Source organism: Callorhinus ursinus, unplaced genomic scaffold, assembly GCF_003265705.2.
Source record: "Callorhinus ursinus isolate GAN/ISIS: 27379988/994484 unplaced genomic scaffold, GSC_fseal_2.0 scaffold49, whole genome shotgun sequence".
Lineage (NCBI taxonomy): Eukaryota > Metazoa > Chordata > Mammalia > Carnivora > Otariidae > Callorhinus > Callorhinus ursinus.
In genome coordinates, this window is record NW_027397111.1 from 7,270,650 (window position 1) to 7,295,741 (window position 25,092).

The 25,092-nt window shown below is 35.9% G+C and overlaps 1 protein-coding gene across 3 annotated transcripts in view; it reads left to right on the plus strand.

Annotated features, from left to right (window-relative positions):
- Nucleotides 1–25,092, plus strand: part of SBF2 (SET binding factor 2) — a 467,005-nt gene that overhangs the window by 198,496 nt on the left and 243,417 nt on the right. For all 3 annotated transcript variants that reach the window (XM_025848643.2, XM_025848644.2, XM_073882924.1), the window contains exon 3: nt 6,984–7,121. In XM_025848643.2, the coding sequence (XP_025704428.1) occupies nt 6,984–7,121 (138 nt within the window). The remainder of the gene's footprint in view (nt 1–6,983; nt 7,122–25,092) is intronic.

Consider the following 25,092-nt stretch of genomic DNA (forward strand, 5'->3'; position numbering starts at 1 on the left):
AGTTTCATTTAAGTTTTGTGAAAATTTGTAGTCATTCTATAGTGAATAGCTTTTAATGCCATTTGCCAAGCCTAATGAGCAGCTAATAAATGAATTACAGACCTCTAAGAGAATGGTATTATTATTAATTCACAGAACATACTCACTTTGTATCAGAAGAGTTGTTTGTTGAACAAGTGGAATCCTTGATTCAGGCTCTATCATGATACTTTATAGCCCAAGCTCAGATGTTTCTTTCTTGATTGTGAAACTCATTTTAAAAAATGATGTGTATCTAATTCTAGAAAGAAGTTTGTTGAGAAAGAATAAGAAAGTTTTGAAGAACACCTCTGGGTTTTTTTGTAACCTGATAAAACTCCCTAGTTCTACCAAGGATTATACCTTTCTGCTATTCAAGTAGCTTAAGCTAATTACAAATTATTGAGTATCCCCAAAGAGTTTTGTTTATGTCACTTTATCTGTTCATTTACATATTAGAAATTATAATTAGGAAGTTTAAAATGATTTATTATTCATTTAAAGTAATAATAAACCATCACATATTAAATAGCATGTTTTTTATAAAGAAATAACTATACTTTCCGAAACAGAAAATAGGGAAAAGAGTGGTATTGTTTTATATTTTTGTAAATATCATTGATATTGGCTTACTAAAAGATAGCAGGATTCTCATACCTGCTTCTGCATTCAAGCTCTTGCAATAGGGTGTTTTGATTAAAGTATACTAAGAAAATCAGGTCTCACAAATATGTAGTTGGAAAAAGGAATATTTTAATAGCTTTTTAAGATAATTATGGAAACTTTTATTTGAATACCATACTAAAACTCAACAAGTAGGGGTGCCTGGGTGGCTCATTTGGTTAAGTGTCTGCCTTTGGCTCAGGTCATGGTCTCAAGGGTCCTGGGATCAAACCCTGTGTCAGGCTCCCTGCTTAGCAGGGAGTCTGCTTCTCCCTCTCCCTCTGCCTGCCTATCTACCTACTTGTGATCTCTCTCTCTCTCTCAAATAAATAAATAAAATTTTTTAAAAAAACTCAACAAGTAGCTTCTTAAAAATTAGATGCAATGTGAAATCCATAAACACATCAATGAACTTTCTGTACTGTTACATTAAAATCTCTTAGTGTACTTAGCACCTTGAATGGGTCTTTTATCCATGCGTGATTTTATAACATCATACATTGGTCGTTTTGCAAATATGGAATCAATGAGTTACGCAGATCTTCCAAATAGTGACACATATTAATAGAATTTTAAATATTACATTAGTTAATGTGACTGTTACATTCGTCAGAAATGAAAAAGCTATGAGACTCATGATTGTGCTTGAAAGCTCGCTTATCATTGGTAACACATATCTCAGATCCTTATCTTAAAATGGTAGGCCCACTTTTTTTTAAACTACACATGTGCAGCTCTGAAGAATACAATAACTACAAGTATAAATTGTGGCTTGCTGCCTTCATTTCTGTTAAGGTGCCAGCAGTTTTACCTGCCATTACTTTAGCACCATCAGTGTAAATGTCCCAACAAACTTGAAGAAACCACTAATTCTTAGGATTATTATGAAAGTAGTTTTTACCACTGGGACTCCTCTGATTCTGTGTACCACACTTTGAAGCCTTCTATTCTAGAATATAAAATCTTTATGATGGCGACAAGAACTTGGATAGATGGGTTGTTGAAGAGAAATATACACATAAAGAAAATGATGAGTCAACTTTTCCGTGCCAAATTAGTAGAATAGATAATAAGTTCTAGGGAGATATATAAGAAGAAAAGGTTGTTGTTATTATAATTACTTATTATAATAAAAATGTATAAAAATGGTTTTGGAACACAGGAGAGGGAACTTCTTGATTGTTGGGTCTGGAAGGTGCTGGAGATAACTGGGAATTACAGAGAAGTGTTCTCAGAACAAATGATACTCAAGTACTCAGTAAATATTTGTTGAATAGCTAGTTCAAAATAAAAATGTAGGAAAGAAAAATGTTTTCACTTATTTGCTAATTAGTATGTTTTTAAGCTGTTCATGCTATTTATTTATTCCTGTGACATTTGCTTATGGAAATTGGTGTGGTAGAATTTTTCTACTGGTAGAGAAGCTCTGAACATGATTAATGTCTCTCTCCAAATGTAGGAAATTATCCAGATCTCCCTTTTTGATGTCTTGTTAGACTCAGTCAAGGAGGCAATGAGGCAATGAAAGGAGGGGCAGGTTTTGGAAGAAACTGATACAGAAGGAGAAAGAAAGTGTTATAGATATGATCACAGAAACTAAAGTTGGATCTAAGGGGGTAATGTTTACTTCACCGGATTATATGCCAGGAGCTATTCTCAGCATTTTGCATGTGTTAACTCATGTAGACTTCCCAAGAGTACTAGCAGATAGGTACTCATTGTCTACCTTTTACAGATGAGGAAATTGAGGCACTGAGAGGTTAAATAAAATGCTCAAGATTACATAGTCATTGAGCAGAATAACAGAAGGTAATCTGGCGCAGAGAGCTGCTGTATTGGTAAGCTCATTTCTGTTTTTGTTCCATCTCTTGAAAAATACTGCTAATCAAGATGTCTTGTTTTCTTCAGTTTTTTGAAAATGGACTTTACTTTTTTTTCCCCCTCATACTTCTGGAGACTAGGAAAAGCAGTTTTAGATTCATAGCAAAATGGAGCAGAAAGAACTAAGAGTTCCTGTATACTCCCTGTTCTCAAAGCATACAGCATCCCACACTGTCAATATCCCCAACCACAGTGGTACCTTTGTTACAATTGATGAACCTATATTGATCGACATATCATTATCACCCAAAGTCCATATTGTACATTAGCATTCACTCTTTTTGCTGTCTCCATAGTTTTGCATTTTTCAGAATGTCATGTAATTGGAATCATACCATGTGTAGCCCTTTTGGATTGAGGTCTTTCATTTAGTAATATGCATATAAGGTTCCTCCGTGCGTTTTCATGGCTTCTTTTTAGCACTAAATAATATTCCATTGTCTTGAATGTGCCACAGTTTATCCATTCACCTACTGAAGGATATCTTGGTTGCTTCCAAGTTTTGGCAATTATGAATAAAGCTGTGATAAACATCCATGTGCCAGTTTTTTGTGAACATATGTTTTCGGGTAAATATCAAGGAGCACAATTGCTGGATTGTTTACTAAGAATATGCTTAGTTTTATAAAAAAAAAAAAAAAGAAACTATCATACTGTCTTCCAGACTGGTTGTCCATTTTGCATTCCTACCAGCAATGAATCAGAGTTCCTGTTGTTCTACATCCTTGTCAGTATTTAGCATTGCCAGTATTTTGGATTTTGGACATTCTAATAGATATGTAATGATATCTCATTGTTACTTTAATTTATAATTCTGTAGTGACATAGGATGTTGAATGTCTTTATCATATGCTTTTTTTCCTGTGTATCTTCTTTAGAGAGGTATGATCCAGACCCCCATATGGGCCTTGCCCCCGACAACACCCCCAACTTGGGGGCAAGGTATCTGTTCAGATCTTTTGCCTATTTTTTAATTGAGCTGTTCCTGTTCTTATTGTTGAATTTTAAGAATTCTTTATGTATTTTGGATGACTATACATGATTTAGTATGTCTTTTGTAAACTTTTTCCCCCAATCCTTTCTTGGCTTGTCTTCTTTTCTTTTCTTTTTTTTTTTTAATGTCTAGGCTGCTGTTCAGCCAAGATTGCTTTTTTTTTTTTTTAGATTTTATTTATTCATTTGAGAGAGAGGGGAAGAGCACAGAGGTGGAGTAAGTGGGAGAAGCAGACTCCCTGCTGAGCAGAGAGCCCAACATGGGGCTCAATCCCAGGATCCTAAGATCATGACCTGAGCTGAAGGCAGGTGCTTAACCAGCTGAGCCACGTAGGTGCCCCAGCTGTCTTCTCATTTTGTTGATAGTATCTTTCACACAGCAAAAGTTTTTAACTGTAATGAAGTCTAGTTTATCAATGATTTCTTCCATGGTTTATTTTTTTGGTGTTTTACCTAAAAAGTTATTGCTAAAACCAAAGGTCATATAAATTTTTTCCTATATTATGTTCTGGGAGTTTTATAGTTTTGTGCTTTTAATATTTAAGTGTATGATCCACTTTGAGCTAATTTTTATGAAGAGTATAAGGTCTATCTATACCTAGATTCATTTTCTTCTATATGAATATCTGGTTATTTCAGCATCATTTGTTGAAAAGACTATCTTTTTTTCCACTGCATTGCCTTTGCTTCTTTGTCAGAGTTGACTGTGTTTGGGTATACTATTTCTGGTCTCTATTCCATTTGATTGATATGTATGTCCCTTCTTTCACCAATACTACACTGTCTTGATTATTCTAGCTTTATATTAAGTCTTTAAGTCAGATAATGACTTTGTTCTTTGACTTTATTCTTCTTCTTCAGTATTATATTGGCTCTTCTGGATCTTTTGCCTCTCTGTCTAAACTTTATTTATTTATTTATTTTTAAGATTTTATTTATTTATTTGACAGAGAGAGACACAGCGAGAGAGGGAACTCAAGCAGGAGGAGTGGGAGAGGGAGAAACAGGCCTCCTGCTGAGCAGGGAGCCCGATGCAGGGCTCAATCCCAGGACCCTGGGATCATGACCTGAGCTGAAGGCAGATGCTTAACAACTGAGCCACCCAGGCGCCCCTCTGTCTAAACTTTAAAATCAGTTTGTCATTATCTACAAAATAACTTGGCTGGGATGTTGATTGGGATTGCATTGAACTATAGATAAAGTTTGGAAGAACTGATACTTGACAGTATGGAGTCTTCCTATCCGCAAACATGGAATATCTCTCTCTCTTTATATGGTTCTTCTTTGATTACTTTCATTAAAGTTTTATAGTTTTCCTCATGTAGATCTTGTACATATTTTGTTAAATTTAACCTAAGTATTTAATTGGGGGAGGTTCTAATGTAAATGGTAATGTATTTTTGATTTCAAACAACACTTGTTCATTTGTTGGTATATAAGAAGGCAGTTGACTTTTGTGTATGAACCTTGTATCCTGGAACCTTGCTATAATTGATTACTTTCAGGTGTCTTTTTGTTGATCCTTTCAGATTTTCTGCATAGACAATCATGTCATTTGTGAACAGTTATATTTCTTTCTTCCCAATCTGTACACTTTTTATTTCCTTTTTTGTCTAATTGCATTAGTTAGGACTTCCAGTAAAATTTTATAGAGTTGTGGTGATAGGGGACATCCTTTCCTTGAGAAAGCTTCTAGCTTTTTATCATTAAGTATGACATTAGCTATAGGATTTTAGTAAATGTTCTCTATCAAGTTAAGGAACTTCCACTCTATTCTTAGTTTGCTGGGAGTTTTTATCATAAATGGGTGTTGGATTTTCTCAAATGCTTTTTCTGCATGTATTGATATGCATGTGATTTTTTTCTTATCTGTCTTCTTGATGTGTTTAACTTACTTTCAGATGTTGAACCAGCTTTGTATACCTGGAATAAATCCTACTTGGTTGTAGTTTATAATTCTTTTCATACATTGTTGGATTCCACTTGTAAATCTTTTGTTGAGGGTTTATGCATCTATGTTCATGAGAGAAATTGATCTGTAGTTTTCTTACGATTTTTTTTTTCCTCCTCTTGCTGTTAGGGTAATGCTGACTTCATAGAATGAATCAGGAAGTATTTCCTTGGCTTCTGTCTTCTGGAAGAGATTGTAGAGAATTGTATAATTTTTTCATTAAATATTTATTAAATTCACCAGTGAACTCGTTTGGGCTTGATGCTTTCTATTTTGGAAGGTTATTAATTATTGATTCAATTTATTTAATAGAGACCTATTCAGATGGTCTATTTCTTCTTGTACGAGTTTTATCAGATTGTGTCATTTAAGGAATTGATCTATTTCATCTAGTCTGTCAAATTTGTAGGCATAGAGTTGTTCAGAGTATTTCTTTATTATCTTTTTAATGTCCATGGGATCTGTAGTAATGTCTCCTCTTTCATTTCTGATATTAGTAATTTGTATCATTTCTTTTTCTTTTTTTCTTAGTTAACTGGTTAGAGGCTTGTCGATTATAATGATCTTTTCAAAGAACCAGCTATGTTTTCTTGATTTTCTCTATTGATTTTTTGTTTTCAATTTCATTGATTTCTCCTCTAGTTTTTATTATTTCTTTTCATCTGCTTACTTTGGATTTAATTTTTCTCTTCTTTTTCTAACTTCCTAAGATAGAGGCTTAGATTATTGATTTTAGATCTTTCTTCTTTTCTAATATATGCATTCAATGCTATAAATTTTCCTTTAAGCACTGCTTTTGCTGAATTCCAAAAATGTTAATTAAGTTGTATTTTCATTTTCATTTAGTTAAAATATTTTTCAAATTTTTTTTGAGATTTTGTCTTTGACCCATGTATTATTTAGCAGTGTGTTGTTTAACCTCCAAGTATTTTGGGACTTTTTCAGCTATTTTTCTGTTACTAGTTCAGTTCTGTTGTGGTCTAAGAGCATACGTTGTATGTTTTCTATTCTTTAAGATACATTAATGTACATTATCTATCTTGATGAATAAGGTATCTTTTTCATTGTATTGAACTGGAGACTTAGATTAATGAAGGAATTTTAAAATAATTCTGTTTTTCATCAGTGAGAGATACTTAGTACTTTACCTTCAGCTCATTTCATGATTTGTTCTGAAGGGGGGGAAGTTTTTCATTTATGGTCATTTGTTTCTACATATGCCAATCTATGTCTCAGAATGAGTAGCATCTGTGGAAAATCTAAGCTGTCCTCATAAAATGTATATGTACATTAGAGAAAGTGTTCTACATTATAAATATGTACTTAAAATATATATTGGCTTAGGTAACATTACATTAGCTGGATTTTTTTTTTTTTTTTTTACAATGGAGGGGTATTTAACATTTCACAAAAATCTATAAATAATAAATTTTCATTATACCTTTAAAATGTGACAATTTTTTTCTATCCCATTTAGTTTTGTCAGCCTGGCGGGTGGCAGCTGTCCAGAGAGAGGAAGCAGCCAACATTTTTTGTGGTGGTCCTGACAGATATTGACTCAGATCGACATTACTGCTCGTGCCTAACCTTCTATGAGGCAGAAATCAATCTTCAGGTACAACAACTTTTCTAGCCAAAAGAACAACATTTAGGAATCTTTTTTTCATGTCATATTTGTTTTTGTTAGAACTGTAAGTTTAAGTTCTTTGGACTACTTTAGAAAGACTGAGGTACTATACTGTTGGAGAAGAGAGGAAGAAGGTAAACTTTGTTTTCTTTTAAAATATGGATCACTATCTGAATATTCACAAGAATAGCCTATTCATGAATTGGTTTATTAGGAAGATTTGTATCCTCTCACAGAGAAACTGTGATTTCCCTGTCAGTCCTTTTCCTGAGAGGTCTTTTACAGAATATAGAGCATATAATCAGAATGTTTATAAATCATCTATCACAGTGCTTAATATTATTTTTTAAGTACCCAACTAAATGTCAAGTCATTATTATTAGTGGTGGGAGTATCAATATAACAGGACTGAAATTCATAAGCTAGAACCATAGAAATGAAAAATACTAGGTTTCTTGGAATATTTGTTGGGGTTCTTAGTTTCAGACAACTGAATCTACTTTCTCTAATTTATGCATAAAAGGTTTTATGACAGTGTATTGGGCAGCTTATGTAATTTCATGGGTTAGGGGTGAGCAGGGAACCAATTTTGGGTACTATGAATTGCCTAGCTTGGGTCTGTTTTAGTAGAAACCATACTTTTTCTACCTTTGACCACTTGGCACTTAGGATGTTGGGTACTAGATATTATAACCTTTACATGTTGCCCTAAAAATCTGACCTCTCATGTGCAGCCTGTCTTACACGGTTGACTTCTGCTTTAAATTTCATGTGGATTGTTTCCTTCTGGAAGTCAGATTGCATGCAGATCCCTCCTCTCCCACCCCCACCCCCCCAAAAGGAATCAGAAAAACTTTTTTGTTGTTGTTATGCATTTGTTTGTTTTGCTTTTAAAGCTCTATAGTACAAGAAGGAAACTATAAAAGAGTTTGGAGGATGTTGAGTAAGCCAATCTGCATTATCTGCAGTACTTTCTGCTATATGCAGATGAATGAGTATCACTGCCAGGGTAAAGGATTGGCTTACTTTCTAAAATGGCCTCACAAAGAAGCATTTGTTGTTTGGGTTACTTTAATTAAAACTCCAATATCTGAATTTTTCTAGATGCAGAAGTCTGAATTTGCAGTACAAGAGGATATGTCACTTTTCATGACACAGACCTATATTATCCACATTCATTAGAACGATGTATTAAAACCAGCATGCTAGTTTATTAACATGTGCACATGTCTGGCACTTCAGAATTTGCAGTTACTGCCCAAGGAACGCACCCTTTTAATCCCCTGGCTCTGGTAGCCAGAAAGGTTTAAGCTGTCAGCTCCTACAGGGCTTCAGCAAAGAAAGAAAGTTCTTTTTTTTTTTTTAAGATTTTATTTATTTATTTGACAGAGAGAGACACAGCGAGAGAGGGAACACAAGCAAGGGGAGTGGGAGAGGGAGAAGCAGGCTTTCCGCTGAGCAGAGAGCCCGATGCGGGGCTCGATCCCAGGACCCCAGGATCATGACCTGAGCCGAAGGCAGATGCTTAATGACTGAGCCACCCAGTTGCCCCAAGAAAGAAAGTTCTTAACTGGCCATCCCCACCCAGGACTCAGTGCAGAAGGAGCAGACAGAAATACCCATCTCCAAGTCTTTTGCTGAAAGATGTATATTTGCATACATTAAAAGCTGCTTCTTGAGGGCCTGGCTTTTAGTCAGTCTGAATCTAGTTGCTGAGATCCTTCTCTTTAGCACACTGACAGGTCCTGATACACGTTCAACTACAGGAAGCACCAAGAATAAGGTAGTCTGCTTGACAATCACAGAGGTTTGAGAGATAGCCGAGAACTGTAAGATTGAATGATTCATCCTCCTACAAGAGGCCACTTCTTCAAGATTAGGAGGGGTGGCTGTTTTATTGAATGCATAGAAACTAACAAAGAAAGTAAAGTAAAATGAAGAAATAGGAATATGTTCCAAATGAAAGAACAAAATAAAACCTCAGAAAAAGGAGAAATGGAGATAAGAAATTTACCTGATAAAAGGTTCAAAATAATGATCATAAAGATGGTCACTTAGCACAGGAGAAGAATGAATGAACAAGGTCAGAATTTTAACAAAGAAAATATAAGAAAGTACCAAATAAAAGTCACAGAGCTGAAGCATAGAATAACTGCACTGAAAAATACCAAAAGGGATTTAACAACAGACTAGGTGAAGGAGAAGAAATGATCAGTGAACTTGAGGACAGGGCAGTGGAAATCACCCAATCAAAAGAGCAAAAAGAAAAAAGAATGAAAAACAGTGAAGATAGTTTTAAGGACTTATATGACAACATCAAGTAGACCAATATTCACAATTTAGGTATTCCAGAAGGAGAAGAAAGGGACAGAAAACTTATTTGAAGAAGCACTGGCTGAAACCTTTCCGAACCTGGGGAAGGAAACAGACATCAAGGTCCACAAAGCACATGGAGTTCCAATAAAGATGAACCCAAAGAGACCAACACCAAGACACATTATAATTGAAGTTTCAAGAGTTAAGGACAAGGAGAGAATCTTAAAAGTAGAAGAGAAGAACAACTTGTTCATTCAAGGGATCCCCCATGCCTGTGTGCAGATTTCTTAGCAGAAACTTTGTGGGTCAGTAAGGAGTGGCAAGATACATTCAGGCAAGAATATTCTACCTGGCCAAGTTGTCCTTCAGAATTGAAGGAGACATAAAGTTTTCCAGACAAGCAAATTTAAAGAAGTTCATCACCACTAGACTGGCCTTATAAGGAATGTTAAAGGGAGTTCTTTAAGCTGAAATGAAAGGGTACTAATTAGTAACAGGGAAACATATTAAAGTATAAATCTTACTTGTAAAAAATATCTGATGTAAAGATGGTGAATTAATCACTTTTAAAGCCTAGTATGAGGAGATTAAAAGACAAAAGTAGTGGGCCACCTTGGTGGCCTTGGTTGAGTGACTCTTGATTTTGGTTCAGGTCATGAACTCAGGGTCATGAGATCAAGCCCCACATCAGGCTCCATGCTCAGCATGGCGTCTGCTTGTACCTCTCCCTCTACTCCTCCTCTTTCTCTCCTCTTTATTTTATAAATAAATAAAATCTTTTAAAAAAAAGACAAAAGTAGTAAAAATAACTATAACTACAAAAACTTGTTAATGGATACATAAGATAAAAAAAAGATGTAAATTATGACTACCTAACATAAATTAGGTGAGGGGGGATTAAAAATGTAGAGCTTAGAATATGTTCTAATGTAAGTTGTTATAAACTTGAAAAATAGACTATTATAAATTGTTTTATGCATGGTATAAACCCAGCATCAGAGCACCTAAGTAAATATAATATTTGCTTATGTTCTTTATAGCTCTCCCTATTTTTCTTTAGGTTTTATTTATTTATTTATTTATATTTTATACCAAAATTTATTTATTTATTATTTATTTATAAACCATGGTATAAACCTATATAACCTCATGGTAACCACAAGCAAAAACCTGTAGTAGATACAGAAAAGATAAAGAGAATGGAATCCAAGCATGCCACTAAAGAAAAACATCAAGTCACAGAGGAAGAGAGCAAGAGAGGAAGGAAGGAACAACGGAATTACAGAATATCCAGAAAACAAGGAACAAAATGGCATTAGAAGTAGAAACTGATCGGGGCGCCTGGGTGGCTCAGTTGGATAAGAAGTACAAACTGATCAATAATTACTTTAAAGCAGACAGATTAAGTTCTCTAATCCAAAAATTTAGAATGGCTGAATGGATTAAAAAGAATAAGACCCAACTAAATGCTACCTACCAGAGACTCACTTTAGCTTTAAAGATAGACACAGACTGAAAGTGAAGGGATAGAAGAAAATATGCCATGCAAATGGAAACCAAAAGAAAGCTATAGTAGCTATGCTTGTCAGACAAAATAGACTTTATTTTTTCTAAGATTTACGTATTTATTAGAGAGCCGCATGCAAATGAGGGGAGGGGCAGAGAGAGAGAATCTCAAGCAGACTCCCCACTGAATGCAGAACCCGATGTGGGCTCGATCTCACTCACAACCCTGAGATCATGACCTGAGCCAGAACCAAGAGTGGGACGCTTAACCAAGTGAGCCACCTAGGAGCCCCCAAAATAGACTTTAACCTAAAAACTGTAATAATTGACAAAGAAGGTCATTATATAATGATAAAGTAGTCAACTCATCAAGAGGATATAACAACTGTAAATATTTATGTACCCAGCATCAGAGCACCTAAGTAAATATAATATTTGCTTATGTTCTTTATAGCTCTCCCTATTTTTCTTTAGATTTTATTTTTTATTTATTTGACAGAGAGACAGCGAGAGAGGGAACACAAGCAGAGGGAGTAGGAGAGGGAGAAGCAGGCTTCCCGCCTAACAGGGAGCCTGATGCGGGGCTCAATCCCAGGACTCTGAGATCATGACCTGAGCTGAAGGCAGACGCTTCACAACTGAGCCACCTAGGCGCCCCGCTCTCCCCTTTTTTCTTCTCCAGTACAGGATGCAGTTTAAAATCACATATGGCTTTTAATTATCATTTCTCTTTGTGTCTTTTTATCTGGAATAGTTGCTCACCCTTTGTCTTATGACACTGACATTTTTGAATAATGCAAGTCCCATGTCCCCTTTTAATAGAATATTCCTTATTGTGTGGTTTTTTTGATGTCTCATCTTTAGATTCAGATTATACATCAGCAGTTGGAATACTACCAATATTGGAAACACTAACTGTGTTTCTTTTTTTTTTTTTAGATTTTATTTATTTATTTGACAGAGAGATAGTGCAAGAAGGCAGAGCGGCAGGCAGAGGGAGAGGGAGAAGCAGGCTCCCTGCTGAGCCGGGAGCTGGACGCGGGGCTCGATCTCAGGACCTGGAGATCACGCCCTGAGCCAAAGGCAGACACTCAACCATCTGAGCCACCCAGGCACCCCGCCTGTGCCAATTTTTATTATGATGGTTGTAAAATGATTATTTCCTACCTCCAAACATCCTCTACCTTTACCAGTCAGGAGTTGACATTTTACTATAAGCAAGAAAGAGCTTTCCTGTCTTGTCTGTCTGAGCTATAGACTCATTTATTCCACTTTCTTTTTTCTTCAGTACCATTTAATTGATGGTTTTCATGCAGAAATTATCCTAGATTTGTACCCTTCAGGTTGGTTCCTGTATTCTTTTGATAAGGCCCTATCATTTTTTATTTATTTATGTATTTGTTTTTAAAGATTTTACTTATTTGACAGAGAGCAAGAGCGAGCACAAGCAGGGGGAGCAGGAGGCAGAGGGAGAGGGAGAAGCAGGCTCCTTGCTGAGCAGGGAGCCCGATGCGGGGCTCAATCCCAGGACCTGGGATCATGACCTGAGCCACAGACAGATGCTTAACTGACTGAGCCACCCAGGCCACCTGGCCCCATCATTTTTTAAAGCATTTTTTAAACTTTGTGTCATAATCTGATCCAAGATCATCTGATTCCTTCCTTGCCCTCGGCCTTGAAATCAGCCATTTTTCCAAGGAGCCTTGGCTCATTTGAGTGGAGAATAATATTAGAAATGAAGATGTAGGTTCTTGTGTATTTGGAATCAGTGTTTAAAAACTTTTGTTTCTTTTTAAGCTCAGATATTTACCCATTTTCCATTTTAAGTGGACCAAAAATTATAATATACTTAGTTTTTATAATCAACTTACAGAAGGGTAGATTCTGCTTCTTAAGAGTTTTTCCAAAATTCTGAAAATGAAAATAAGCTGTAAGAGTTCCGGCTCCTATAGAATTACACTTAGGTTGTTAGATACTCACCAGAATTGTATGTTAGCTTTTCTGTGCTTATAACAGAAAGTCAGTGTTTGGAATTGGTCCCCCAAAATGGCACAAACAATGAGGTAGAATTTGAGAAAATAATATTAAAACTCAGATGATGTTCCTTTCTATGTCATCATTAATGTTTTTCCCAATTTTGGTGTGAAGTTAACTATGTTCTTTTTTAAAAATGTGTTTTTCCTTTATTTCTGGATCATATCATCAGTTCAAAAATAGATCTTTTTAATTCTCATTTGGTGTGAATTACTTCATACCAAATATACTATGACACATTATTTGGAAGCCTGAAGAGGAGGAACTTAGGGACACACACCATCCAAAGTATAATTGTGCAACTTTAAAAATGCTGGCTCTTATCTTTCCAGGATACAGTAACACTGTCAGTAATCACAAGCAAAACCTTTGCATTAAACTTTTGAAAGCATGTTCCCAAAATTATTCAACTAGACAATAGGATTGTAAATTTTTTTTATGTAATCAGTATAACAAGATAAATGTAAGGTTGCTTTTTATGGCTTATCTACAAAATGATAAACCCGTGTAAATTTTTTATTTGGCTGTATCTTTTTAAAGTCTTTTTAATGTGTTTATAAATGTGTTTATGAACCAATAATAATGATGCAATTCACGGTAAAGACATTTGGTATGTCAGCAAATAAATTGTTAAAGCATGGGAGGGAGAAATGGTTGAAGGTATATTGGAGAAGTAAGATGAGGAATAAAGAAAGAGATACATAGAAAGAATAGGACATGTTTCTTAATCTCAACTGGCTTAAAATCTGTGTGTGAGGCAAAACCAAAATTTAAGTATAAAGATACTCCTAAGTACCTTTGCTAAGTACTAGTTCAGTGATGGAGCTAATAATTAAAGACAGGGCAGCTGAAATTTTATTTTAAAGACTTTAAAGGACTCAGTCTTACTTAAAAAACAAGAACTAGGGGGCGCCTGGGTGGCTCAGTTGGTGGGGTGTCTTTCTTCGTTCTGCTCAGGTCATGATCTCCAGGTCCTGGGATGGAGCCCCAGATTAGGCCACCTGGCTGGCTCAGCGGGGAGCCTGCTTCTCCCTCTGCCTCTCCCCCTGCTTCTGTGCTCTCTCTGTCTCTTTCTCAAATGAATAAATAAAATCTTTAAATAAATAAATAAATAAAAACAAGAGCTAATGAAAGCTTAGAGTAAAGGAAATAGAAAGGGCAGTCCAGGCAAAAAGCTTATGGATAGAAAAAAAAAGATTATCATGTTTATGATACATTGAAGGCTTATTATGTTCCAGGCACTGTGCTAAAAGTTTTACAGCACTTTTATTTCCATTTTATTTAATTCACAGGTAATTTATTTTAGTTTATTCTCTCAAGAACAACACTTGTGGGGTGCCTGGGTGGGCGGCTTAGTTGGTTAAGGGTCTGCCTTTGGCTCAAGTCATAATCCCAGGGTCCTGGGACTGAGTCCAGCATCAGGCTTCCTGCTCAGCGGGGAGTCGCTTCTCCCTCTCCCTCTGCCCCTCCCCCGAGCTCGCTCTCTCTCTCTGTCTCTCTCTCAAATAAATAAATAAAATCTTTAAAAAACACCCCAAAAGACTAGCACTTGATAAGTTTTAACATTCCCGTTTTATGGGTGAGGCTAAAAGACTTACCCAGGACGTTCAGGTACTAAATCAAAATGCTTGAATCTGTCTCCAAAGACCAAATACCAATATGAAATACTAAAACATATATTATAAGACTGCAAAAATTATGTCAGTGTGTTATTGGTTCAAGAAAAATCATCAAGGGGGCGCCTGGGTGGCTCAGTTGGTTAAGCGACTGCCTTCGGCTCGGGTCATGATCCTGGAGTCCCAGGATCGAGTCCCACATCGGGCTCCCTGCTCAGCAGGGAGTCTGCTTCTCCCTCTGACCCTCTTCCCTCTCGTGCTTTCTATCTCATTCTCTCTCTCTCTCTCAAATAAATAAATAAAATCTTTAAAAAAAAAGAAAAAAAAAGAAAAATCATCAAGAATAAGACCATAATTGGTCTTATTACTTATTATCAATATCTGACAATGGAAACATTACAAATCAGTGGAATCTGTACATTTTAACAAGTGTTATTTAAATAGGTATTGAACTTTGTGAGAAAAAAATAAATTTAAATGCTCATGGTAAAATACAACAATTCCAAATGATTGAGTAATTTATCTGGAAAAATGAAGTAATAAAAATGGATTTCTAAACTGCTCTCTTGTTGAGAAAACTTGGAACAGTGTAGGAAATCACATAAAACATTTGATAGATTTATCTGAAGAATAGCCTAGTCGTTTTTTCTTTGTTTCTCTTTTCCCTCCCCTGGTTATCAAACACTTAAATTGTGCTCATTATAGAAAATTTAGAATGTATTGGGGAAAAAATAAGAGAACAAAAGAAAAAATAATAGGTGTATTTTGTTTTAATAATAAGGTTTTTTTTTTAAAACTAAATCTCTGTATAGATATAATTAATGTCTACACATTAATTAACCATGGATATAATATACTTAAACCATCTCCTAATGGGCATTTAATTCCCCTCTTGCCAATATTATGAACAACTGGGTGATGAATATCTCTCTTTGAAATAATCTTGATTCCATCAAGGAGGGTTTTGGCAGTGATTATCTATCTCACTGAATTAGAAATTACAAATAGAGAAGAATGAGAACTGGGTTTGCAATTCTCACTGCAATTAACATTATACTTTTTTTTAAAGATTTTATTTTTTAAGTAATCTCTACACCCAACGTGGGGCTCGAACTCACAACCCCAAGATCAAGAGTCACGCGCTCCACCTACTGAGACAACCAGGTGCCCCACAGTCAACATTATACTTGATGGTATCCTAGAGACTAATTCTCAGACCTCACTCAACCAAGAGAATCCAGTGAAAACTAGCATAAGTAACATAATTCAGACAGAGATAAAAATTGGTGGGACATATATCCTGAATTTAATCTAAAGTTTGTTTGATAATTTGCAACATGTACAAATATCCACATAGGATTCTCTTTATAGTAGGAATGGTGAAGATTATGCTTTTTGTGAAAGCGTCCTTTCTCCATCCTCTCCCCTTTTCAAACTGAGAATTGTTTAATGGACAGAATGCTGTATATTAACACTCCCCTTGACATCCATCACAGATGCATTCTGTAGAGAAAACATTTCATTGAATTAACTATCACTGATTAGTATTATATGCTTAAAATGATAGGAGACATTAAAACAACAGGAGAAACTGTTGAGAACAGGCTCCCAAAGTCCTTTAATATTAAATGCCTTTTCCTAAATTTTGACAGTTTTACAGTAGGAAGGACTGCACAGCAAGAACTGTGTATTGTTATTACTACATGCAACTATACTTAATGGAAGAGTGTGGACATCTTTCCAGATTTATAGTTTGACTTTTCATATGTCTTCTCTTCTAAACAGTTTCTTTGAACTAATACCTATTTCTTTTAAAGGTTTTATATGAATACAAAACAATGGAAAGAGAACTAGCCCAAGAGTTAGAAGGCTTATTAATCCTTATTCTACTTTTTTAAAAAAGATTTTATTTATTTATTTGACAGAGAGAGACACAGTGGGAACAGGAACACAAGCAGAGGGAGTAGAGAGGGAGAAGCAGGCTTCCTGCTGAGCCGGGAGCCTGACGCGGGGCTTGATCCCAGGACCCTGGGATCATGACCTGAGCCAAAGGCAGACGCTTAACAACTGAACCACCCAGGTGCCCCATCCTCATTCTACATTGAATGAGCTTGTATGATCATGGCAAGTGATTTCATGTCTCCAGGCATGAGATTCCTTGTTTGTAAAATGAAGTAGATACCTTCTGGTACTATATTGTTTTTATTATTCTATCATGTTAACTACATCTGATTTTATACTTTTTTAAAAAAAGATTTATTTATTCACCTTATAGAAAGACAGCACTTGAGCGCAAGTGGGGTGAGGGGCAGAGGGAAAGAATCTCAGGCTCACTGCCAAGCAGGGAGCCCAATGCTGGGCTCAGTCTTACGACTCTAAAATCTTGACCTGAGCTGAAATCAAGAGTTGGACACTTAACTGACTGAGCCACCCAAGCACCCCTATAGTTTTTTTAAAAGTGTAATCTCTATACCCACTGCGGGGCTCAAACTCACTACCCTGAGATTAAGAGTCAGATGTTCTTCTAACTGAGCCGGTCAGGCACCCCTAACTACATCTGATTTTAGAGATATATTTTAATTTTGCTCATAGTAGATATAAAGTTTTTACCACAATTATGATCCACAGAATACTATTCTTTGTCATCTGAATAAGACCTACTTTTTAGACCAATATGTCTAATATGATCAAATGGCCTATGTCTTTATGGAATGTTTCAGTATGCCATGTTACATGATCATTAAGGTTTCAACATATATTTATTTATTTTTTAAGATTTTATTTATTTATTTGACAGAGAGAGACAGTGAGGAAGAGAGGGAACACAAGCAGGGGGAGTGGGAGAGGGAGAAGCAGGCTTCCCTTGGAGCAGGGAGCCCGATGTGGGGCTTGATCCCAGGACCCTAGGATCATGACCTGAGCCGAAGGCAGATGCTTAACTCCTGAGCCACCCAGGCACCCCTCAACATGTATTCTTTAAAAAAATAAATTGAAATCTTGGATCTTAGTGTCCAGCATTATAAACTTCTAAATTAGGGATTTTAGGGAAGTCCCTTTTATTTACGTTAAGCTTAAATTATGAATTTGTAAACTTCAGTTCTATGATCTTATAACTCACCAAATAATATTAATATAATTTTTTCATCTAAAAACGAATTTAATGTTTTATCATTTCTAATCTTTTTTACCAATTTTAACACAGTGGAAAAGAACTTTCAAAAGAGCCCATTGACTTCTGTGATTCACAAAATAATATTCTTGAATTTATGAGAACCTAATTTCGAGTTGGTTAACCTTGTTAGAAAGAAACAAACAAGAAGTTTATCTGCAGTTTCCTCATACAAAAGTTTGTACTCATTATCTCTTTTTCTTCAGAGATAAGGATTAGCTTAATAGTATTTCTCATAATGTTGACATTTGAAGTCAGCCCTAGATGCTCTTAATAATCTTATAAGATATACCAAAGAATTCTTGAGTACTATCTAACAATTGATTTGAATTAATTATGTCTTGGGGATAAAGGATGAGGAACATAGTGCCAGTGACCATATTCTTCAGCTTATGATGATTTATTTATTAACTCTGATTTATTCACTGCCTATTAACTGGAAGGTAAAAGGTGTTTAAAAAAAGATACGCAGTAAGAATTCCTGAAATAAAAGATGCCAAAAATCAAAGCTTCAACAAATTATCATTATCATGTTTCTTATATTAAAAAGTATATTACAAGTTAATCTATTTTATCCACTAATAATGTCAACATAGGCATAAGTAGTGTTTAGTTCATATTTTTAAAAGGTATAGAAGGGCTAAAATTAGGAAAATGAAATAGGCAGGATGGATATATACTAAAATTCAAGCCGGTCATGTACATAGCATACTGCCTTTTTCTAAGCTTGACCTCTTTGGATGCTTTGACTTGTCTCATTGTTGGATTTCTTCTTTTCCCTTTCCCTTCCCCTCTCACTGTTCTATTTGTCCTTTAAGTTCCAGCTCATTGCTGCGGGCCTCACTGATTTCCCTTCTCAGAGTTTCTCAAGCACTTTAAATATGAACTTCAAAATGTTACAGTATTGTTTTGCACTTATTGCTGTTATTTCACCTGTGTTGGTTTTAGCACTTAAGCTAGAATATAAATTTCCTGACACAAAGAACTGCACCTTATCCTTCTGTGACACCTGCTATGTGGCCAACCATTTAGTAAGTGTTTAATAAATAAACATACTGATACATTACTATTTACTTTTTAAAACTTTAAACTTTTTGTTATAAAGATAGTACATGAGTAAACATTTTAGCAAATTATTTTTCACTAGATGTGTGTATATTTTTATGTGGTATATGTCAACCATAATCCCATGACCCAAAGACAAGTGCTAAGAAAAAGGCTTATTTTTTGGAGTATAACCTTACAGGCCTTTTCTCCTCCATATTAAAAATGTAAACATATTTAACACTATTTACTGTTTACTACTTTTTAAACTTGTTGAATTTAGTATATTCCTATGTCATATTTTTGGTTACCTTTAAATTGTTTTTATAGCCATTTTGTTGCTTTTTTTTTAATTGAGATATAATTGACTTTATAGCCATTATTTCTAAACAGAGCTTTAACTTCTTGTCCTGTTCTTATAATAATGGAAAAAACACTTACTGAAAGAGGAATGGAACTTGCATTTATTGAGCCTTTAAAATATGCAAGGCATATTGCCTCCTGATTACTACCCATTCCTTTCTTCCATCTCCAGCCCCAATCTCTGTCCTCTTTAGTTTTCTAAACTCAGTAAATGTCATTACTATCCATGTGTTCAAACAAAAAATTCAGAGTTACCACTTATCCTCACTTTCTTTCATCCTGCACATTCTAGCCATCAGCAAATCCTGTCAATTCTACTTCCAGATTGAATCCTTAATCATCTACTTTTCTTCTCTCTCTTGTTACTACTCTACTGTACATCTTGTCTGAACTAACAGGCTTCTAACAATGCCTTCCTATGTCTAGTTTTGCAGTCTATTCTCCATTCAACGTTAGAGTGATTTTTTTCAAAACAGAATTGAGATTAGCCTTCTTACTTAAAACTCTTCAACAAACAATTTAATAAAAAATGCACAGAGGGAGTGCCAGGGTAGCTCAGTTTGGTTAAGGGGCTTACTCTTGATTACAGCTCAGGTCATGATCTCAGGGTCCTGGGATCCATTTCTGCATTGGTCTCTGTGCTCAGCAGGGAGTCTGCTTCAGGATTCTCTCTCTCCCTCTGCACCCCCTCCCCTGCTTGCACACACACTCTCTCAAATAAATATTTTTAAAAAATGCACAGAGGAACTAAATAGACTTTTTCCGCAAAGAAGACATACAGATGGCCAACAGACACATGAAAAGATGCTCAACATTGCTCATCATCAGGGAAATGCAAATCAAAACCAAAATGAGATATCACCTTACACCTCTCATAATGGCTAAAATCAAAAAGACAAGAAATGTGTTGACAAGGATATGGGAAAAAGGGAATCTTTGTGCACTATTAGTAGGAATGTAAACTGGTATAGCCACTGTGGAAAATAGTATGGAGGTCTCTCAAAAAATTAAAAAGAGAAATTAAAAAGAGAAATACCATATGATCCAGTAATTCCACTACTGGGTATTTACCCAAAGAAAATGAAAACACTAACTTGAAAAGAGATACACACCTTTATTTTTACTGCAGCATCATTTACAATAGCCAAGATATGGAAGCAACCTAAGTGTACATCAAGAAACAAATGGATAAGGAAGATATTCCAGATATATAGTGGAATATCACAGTCATAATAAAGGATGAGATTATGCCATTTGCAACAAACTGGATGGACCTAGAGGGTATTATGCTAAGTGAAATAAGTCAGACTGAGAAAGACAAATATCATATGATTTCACTCTTGTGGAATCTAAAAAACAAATCAAATTAATAAGCAAACAAAAAACAGAATCAGACCTATAAATAACAGAAAACAAAGTGATGGTTGCCAGAGGAAAGGATGGGCAAAATGGGTGAAGAGGACTTCAACTTATGGAATAAATAAATCACAGGAATAAAAGTCACAGCACAGGGAATATAGTCAATGATGTTGTAATAGTGTTGTATGGTGACAGATGGTAGCTACATTTGTGGTGAGCAATAGTTTTCTTCATTACTACTTAGGTTTTATATATTCTGGCTGCTTTTGTGTTTCTTAAAATATACCAAACTCCTTCTTATCTTAGGTCCTTTGCATTTGCCTGTGTCTCTGTCTGAATTGTGCTGTCCTGAGATTTCAAGAGACTAGTTGCTAGTCTTGCAGATGTCAGCTCCAACTTGACCTTCTCAGAGAGGCTTTCTTTGACCTCTGTTGCTCTGTTTGTCTCCCCAGTCACTCTCTATTGTTCATCTTTTTTTTTAATCTTCATAGGACTTAACACAAACAAATTATTTTGCTCATTGGTTTATTCATCTTTTCATTTGGCCTCCCCTACCAGAATGTGTGCTTCATAAGAGCAGGGGCTCTGTCACTACTGTAGCCTTAGTGCTTGGCACTTGGTGGACACCCAGTAAGATAAGTTAAATGTGCAAACAAGTTTACATATCACTAATCATTTTTTATAGTTTATATGCCAACATTGTAACCTCTCAATCTCTATTTGCTTGTCCTTTGAGAAGTTTGAATTAGATGTTTTTCTAAGGTCCATTTTAAAAAGCTTTTCACAGACCATTCTCTGGACTCAGACCTTAGTTCTATAAGTTTACTAGAAGTGTAATTTTGGGTAAATTACTTTACCTCTTGCTATGTAAATTTTTCCACCATGGGTAAGTCATGAAAATAGCACCTACTTCAGAGGGTTGTTGGAAGGGTTTAATAAGATAATGCACTTACATCTACAAAAATATAGATCTATGGGAAGAATATAGATCTTTGTCTCTTTGGTTGACTTCTAAATCCCCATCACTTGCAACCATGTCAATATATAGTAGGTGTTCAATAAAGGTTTTATTTGCTTTAATTTTTATTATGGAAATTCTTAAACATATAGAAAATTAAGTCACTAATTTAATGAACTCCATTACACTGTATCCACCTTTAAAAATTAAAAAAATAAAAAGTACCAGCATTTGTCAATCTTTTAAAATCTAAATCCTTGATTTTTTTTTTAGGGATAGGCATTTTTTTCTGGATTTTATTTATTTTTTAAATTTTTTCCCCTTTAATTTTTTATTGTTATGTTAATCACCATACATCATTAGTTTGTGATTTAGTGTTCCATGATTCATTGTTTGTGCATAACACCCAGTGCTCCAGGCAGAACGTACCCTCTTTAATACCCATCACCAGGCTAACCCATCCCCCCAGCCCACTCCCCTCTAGAACCCTCAGTTTGTTTTTCAGAGTCCATCGTCTTTCATGGTTCGTCTCCCCCTCCGATTTACCCCCTTCATTTTTCCCCCCTGCTATCTTCTTTTTTTTTTCTTAACATATATCGCATTATTTGTTTCAGAGGTACAGATCTGTGATTCAGCAGTCTTGCACAATTCACAGCGCTCACCATAGCACAAACCCTCCCCAATGTCTATCACCCAGCCACCCCATCCCTCCCACCCCACCCCCACTCCAGAAACCCTCCAGTTTGTTTCCTGAGATTAAGGATTCGTCATATCAGTGAGGTCATATGATATATGTCTTTCTCTGATTGACTTATTTCACTCAGCATAACACCCTCCAGTTCCATCCATGTCATTGCAAATGGCAAGATCTCATTCCTTTTGATGACTGCATAATATCCCATTGTATATATATACCACATCTTCTTTATCCATTCATCTGTTGATAGACATCTAGGCTCTTTCCACAGTTTGGCTATTGTGGACATTGCTGTTATAAACATTGGGGTGCACGTACCCCTTCGGATCCCTTCATTTGTATCTTTGGGGTAAATACCCAGTAGTGCAATTGCTGGATCGTATGGTAGCTCTATTTTCAACTTTTTGAGGAACCTCCATACTGTTTTCCAGAGGGGTTGCACCAGCTTGCATTCCCATCAACAGTGTAGGAGGGTTCCCCTTTCTCCACATCCCTGCCAACATCTGTCATTTCCTGACTTGTTAATTTTAGCCATTCTGACTGGTGTGAGGTGGTATCTCAGTGAGGTTTTGATTTGGATTTCCCTGATGCCGAGCGATGTTGAGCACTTTTTCATGTGTCCGTTGGCCATCTGGATGTCTTCTTTGGAAAAATGTCTGTTCATGTCTTCTGCCCATTTCCTGATTGGATTATTTGTTCTTTGGGTGTTGTGTTGGATAAGTTCTTTCTAGATTTTGGATACTAGCCCTTTATTTGATGTGTCATTTGCAAATATCTTCTCCCATTCTGTCAGTTGTCTTTTGGTTTTGGGGACTGTTTCTTTTGCTGTGCAAAAGCTTTTTATATTGATGAAGTCCCAGTAGTTCATTTTAGCCCTTGCTTCCCTTGCCTTTGGCGATGTTTCTAGGAAGAAGTTGCTGCGGCTGAGGTCGAAGAGGTTGCTACCTGTGTTCTCCTTTAGGATTTGGATGGACTCCTGTCTCACATTTAGGTCTTCCAACCATTTGGAGTCTATTTTTGTGTGTGGTGTAAGGAAATGGTCTGGTTTCATTCTTCTGCATGTGGCTGTCCAATTTTCCCAACACCATTTGTTGAAGAGACTGTCTTTTTTCCATTGGACATTCTTTCCTACTTTGTCAAAGATGAGTTGACCATAGAGTCGAGGGTCCATTTCTAGGCTCTCGATTCTGTTCCATTAATCTATGTGTCTGTTTTTGTGCCAGTACCATACTGTCTTGATGATGACAGCTTTGTAATAGAGCTGGAAGTCCGGAATTGTGATGCCGCCAGCTCTGCTTTTCTTTTTCAACATTCCTCTGGCTATTTGGGGTCTTTTCTGGTTCCATACAAATTTTAGGATTATTTGTTCCATTTCTTTGAAAAAAGGTGGATAGTATTTTGATGGGGATTGCACTGAATGTGTAGATTGCTCTAGGTAGCATTGACATCTTCACAATATTTGTTCTTCCGATCCATGAGCATGGAACATTTTTCCATTTCTTTGTGTCTTCTTCAATTTCTTTCATGAGTATTTTATAGTTTTCTGAGTACAGATCTTTTGCCTCTTTGGTTAGATTTATTCCTAGGTATCTTATGGTTTTGGGTGCAGTTGTAAATGGGATCGACTCTTTGATTTGTCTCTCTTCTATCTTCTTGTTGGTGTATAGGAATGCCACTGATTTCTGTGCATTGATTTTATGTCCTGCCACTTGACTGAATTCCTGTATGAGTTCTAGCAGTTTTCGGGTGGAGTCTTTTGGGTTTTCCACATAAAGTATCATATCATCTGCAAAGAGTGAGAGTTTGACTTCTTTGCCAATTTGGATGCCTTTGATTTCTTTTTGTTGTCTGATTGCTGTGGCTAGGACTTCTAATACTATGTTGAATAGCAGTGGTGATAGTGGACATCCCTGCCGCATTCCTGACCTTAGGGGGAAAGCTCTCAGTTTTTCCCCATTGAGAATGATATTTGCTGTAGGTTTTTCATAGATGGCTTTTATGATACTGAGGTATGTACCCTCTCTCCCTATACTCTGAAGAGTTTTGATCAAGAAAGGATGCTGTACTTTGTCAAATGCTTTTTCTGCATCTGTTGAGAGGATCATATGATTCTTGTTCTTTCTTTTGTTAATGTATTATATCACGTTGATTGATTTGCGGATGTTGAACCAACGTTGCAGCCCAGGGATAAATCCCACTTGGTCGTGGTGAATAATCCTTTTAATGTACTCTGGGATCCTATTGGCTAGTATTTTGGTGAGAATTTTTGCATCCATTTTCATCAAAGATATTGGTCTGTAATTCTCCTTTTTGATGGGGTCTTTGCCTGATTTGGGGCTCAAGGTAATGGTGGCCTCATAAAACAAGGTTGGAAGTTTTCCTTCCATTTCTATTTTTTGGAACAGGTTCAGGAGAATAGGTATTAATTCTTCTTGAAATGTTTGGTAGAATACCCCTGGGAAGCCATCTGGCCCTGGACTTTTGTTTGTTGGGAGATTTTTGATGACTGCTTCAATTTCCTTAGTGGTTATAGGTCTGTTCAGGTTTTCTATTTCTTCCTGGTTCAATTTTGGTAGTTAATACATCTCTAGGAATGCACCCATTTCTTCCAGGTTATCTAATTTGCTGGCATAGAGTTGCTCATAATATGTTCTTATAATTGTTTGTATTTCTTTGGTGTTGGTTGTGATCTCTCCTCTTTCATTCATGATTTTGTTGATTTGGGTCATTTCTCTTTTCTTTTTGATAGGTCTGGCCAGGGGCTTATCAATCTTGTTAATTCTTCCAAAGAACCAGCTCCTAGTTTCGTTGATCTGTTCTACTGTTCTTTTGGTTTCTATTTCATTGATTTCTGCCAGGGACCTACTCAATATGGACATTAGTACGATGTCGGACCT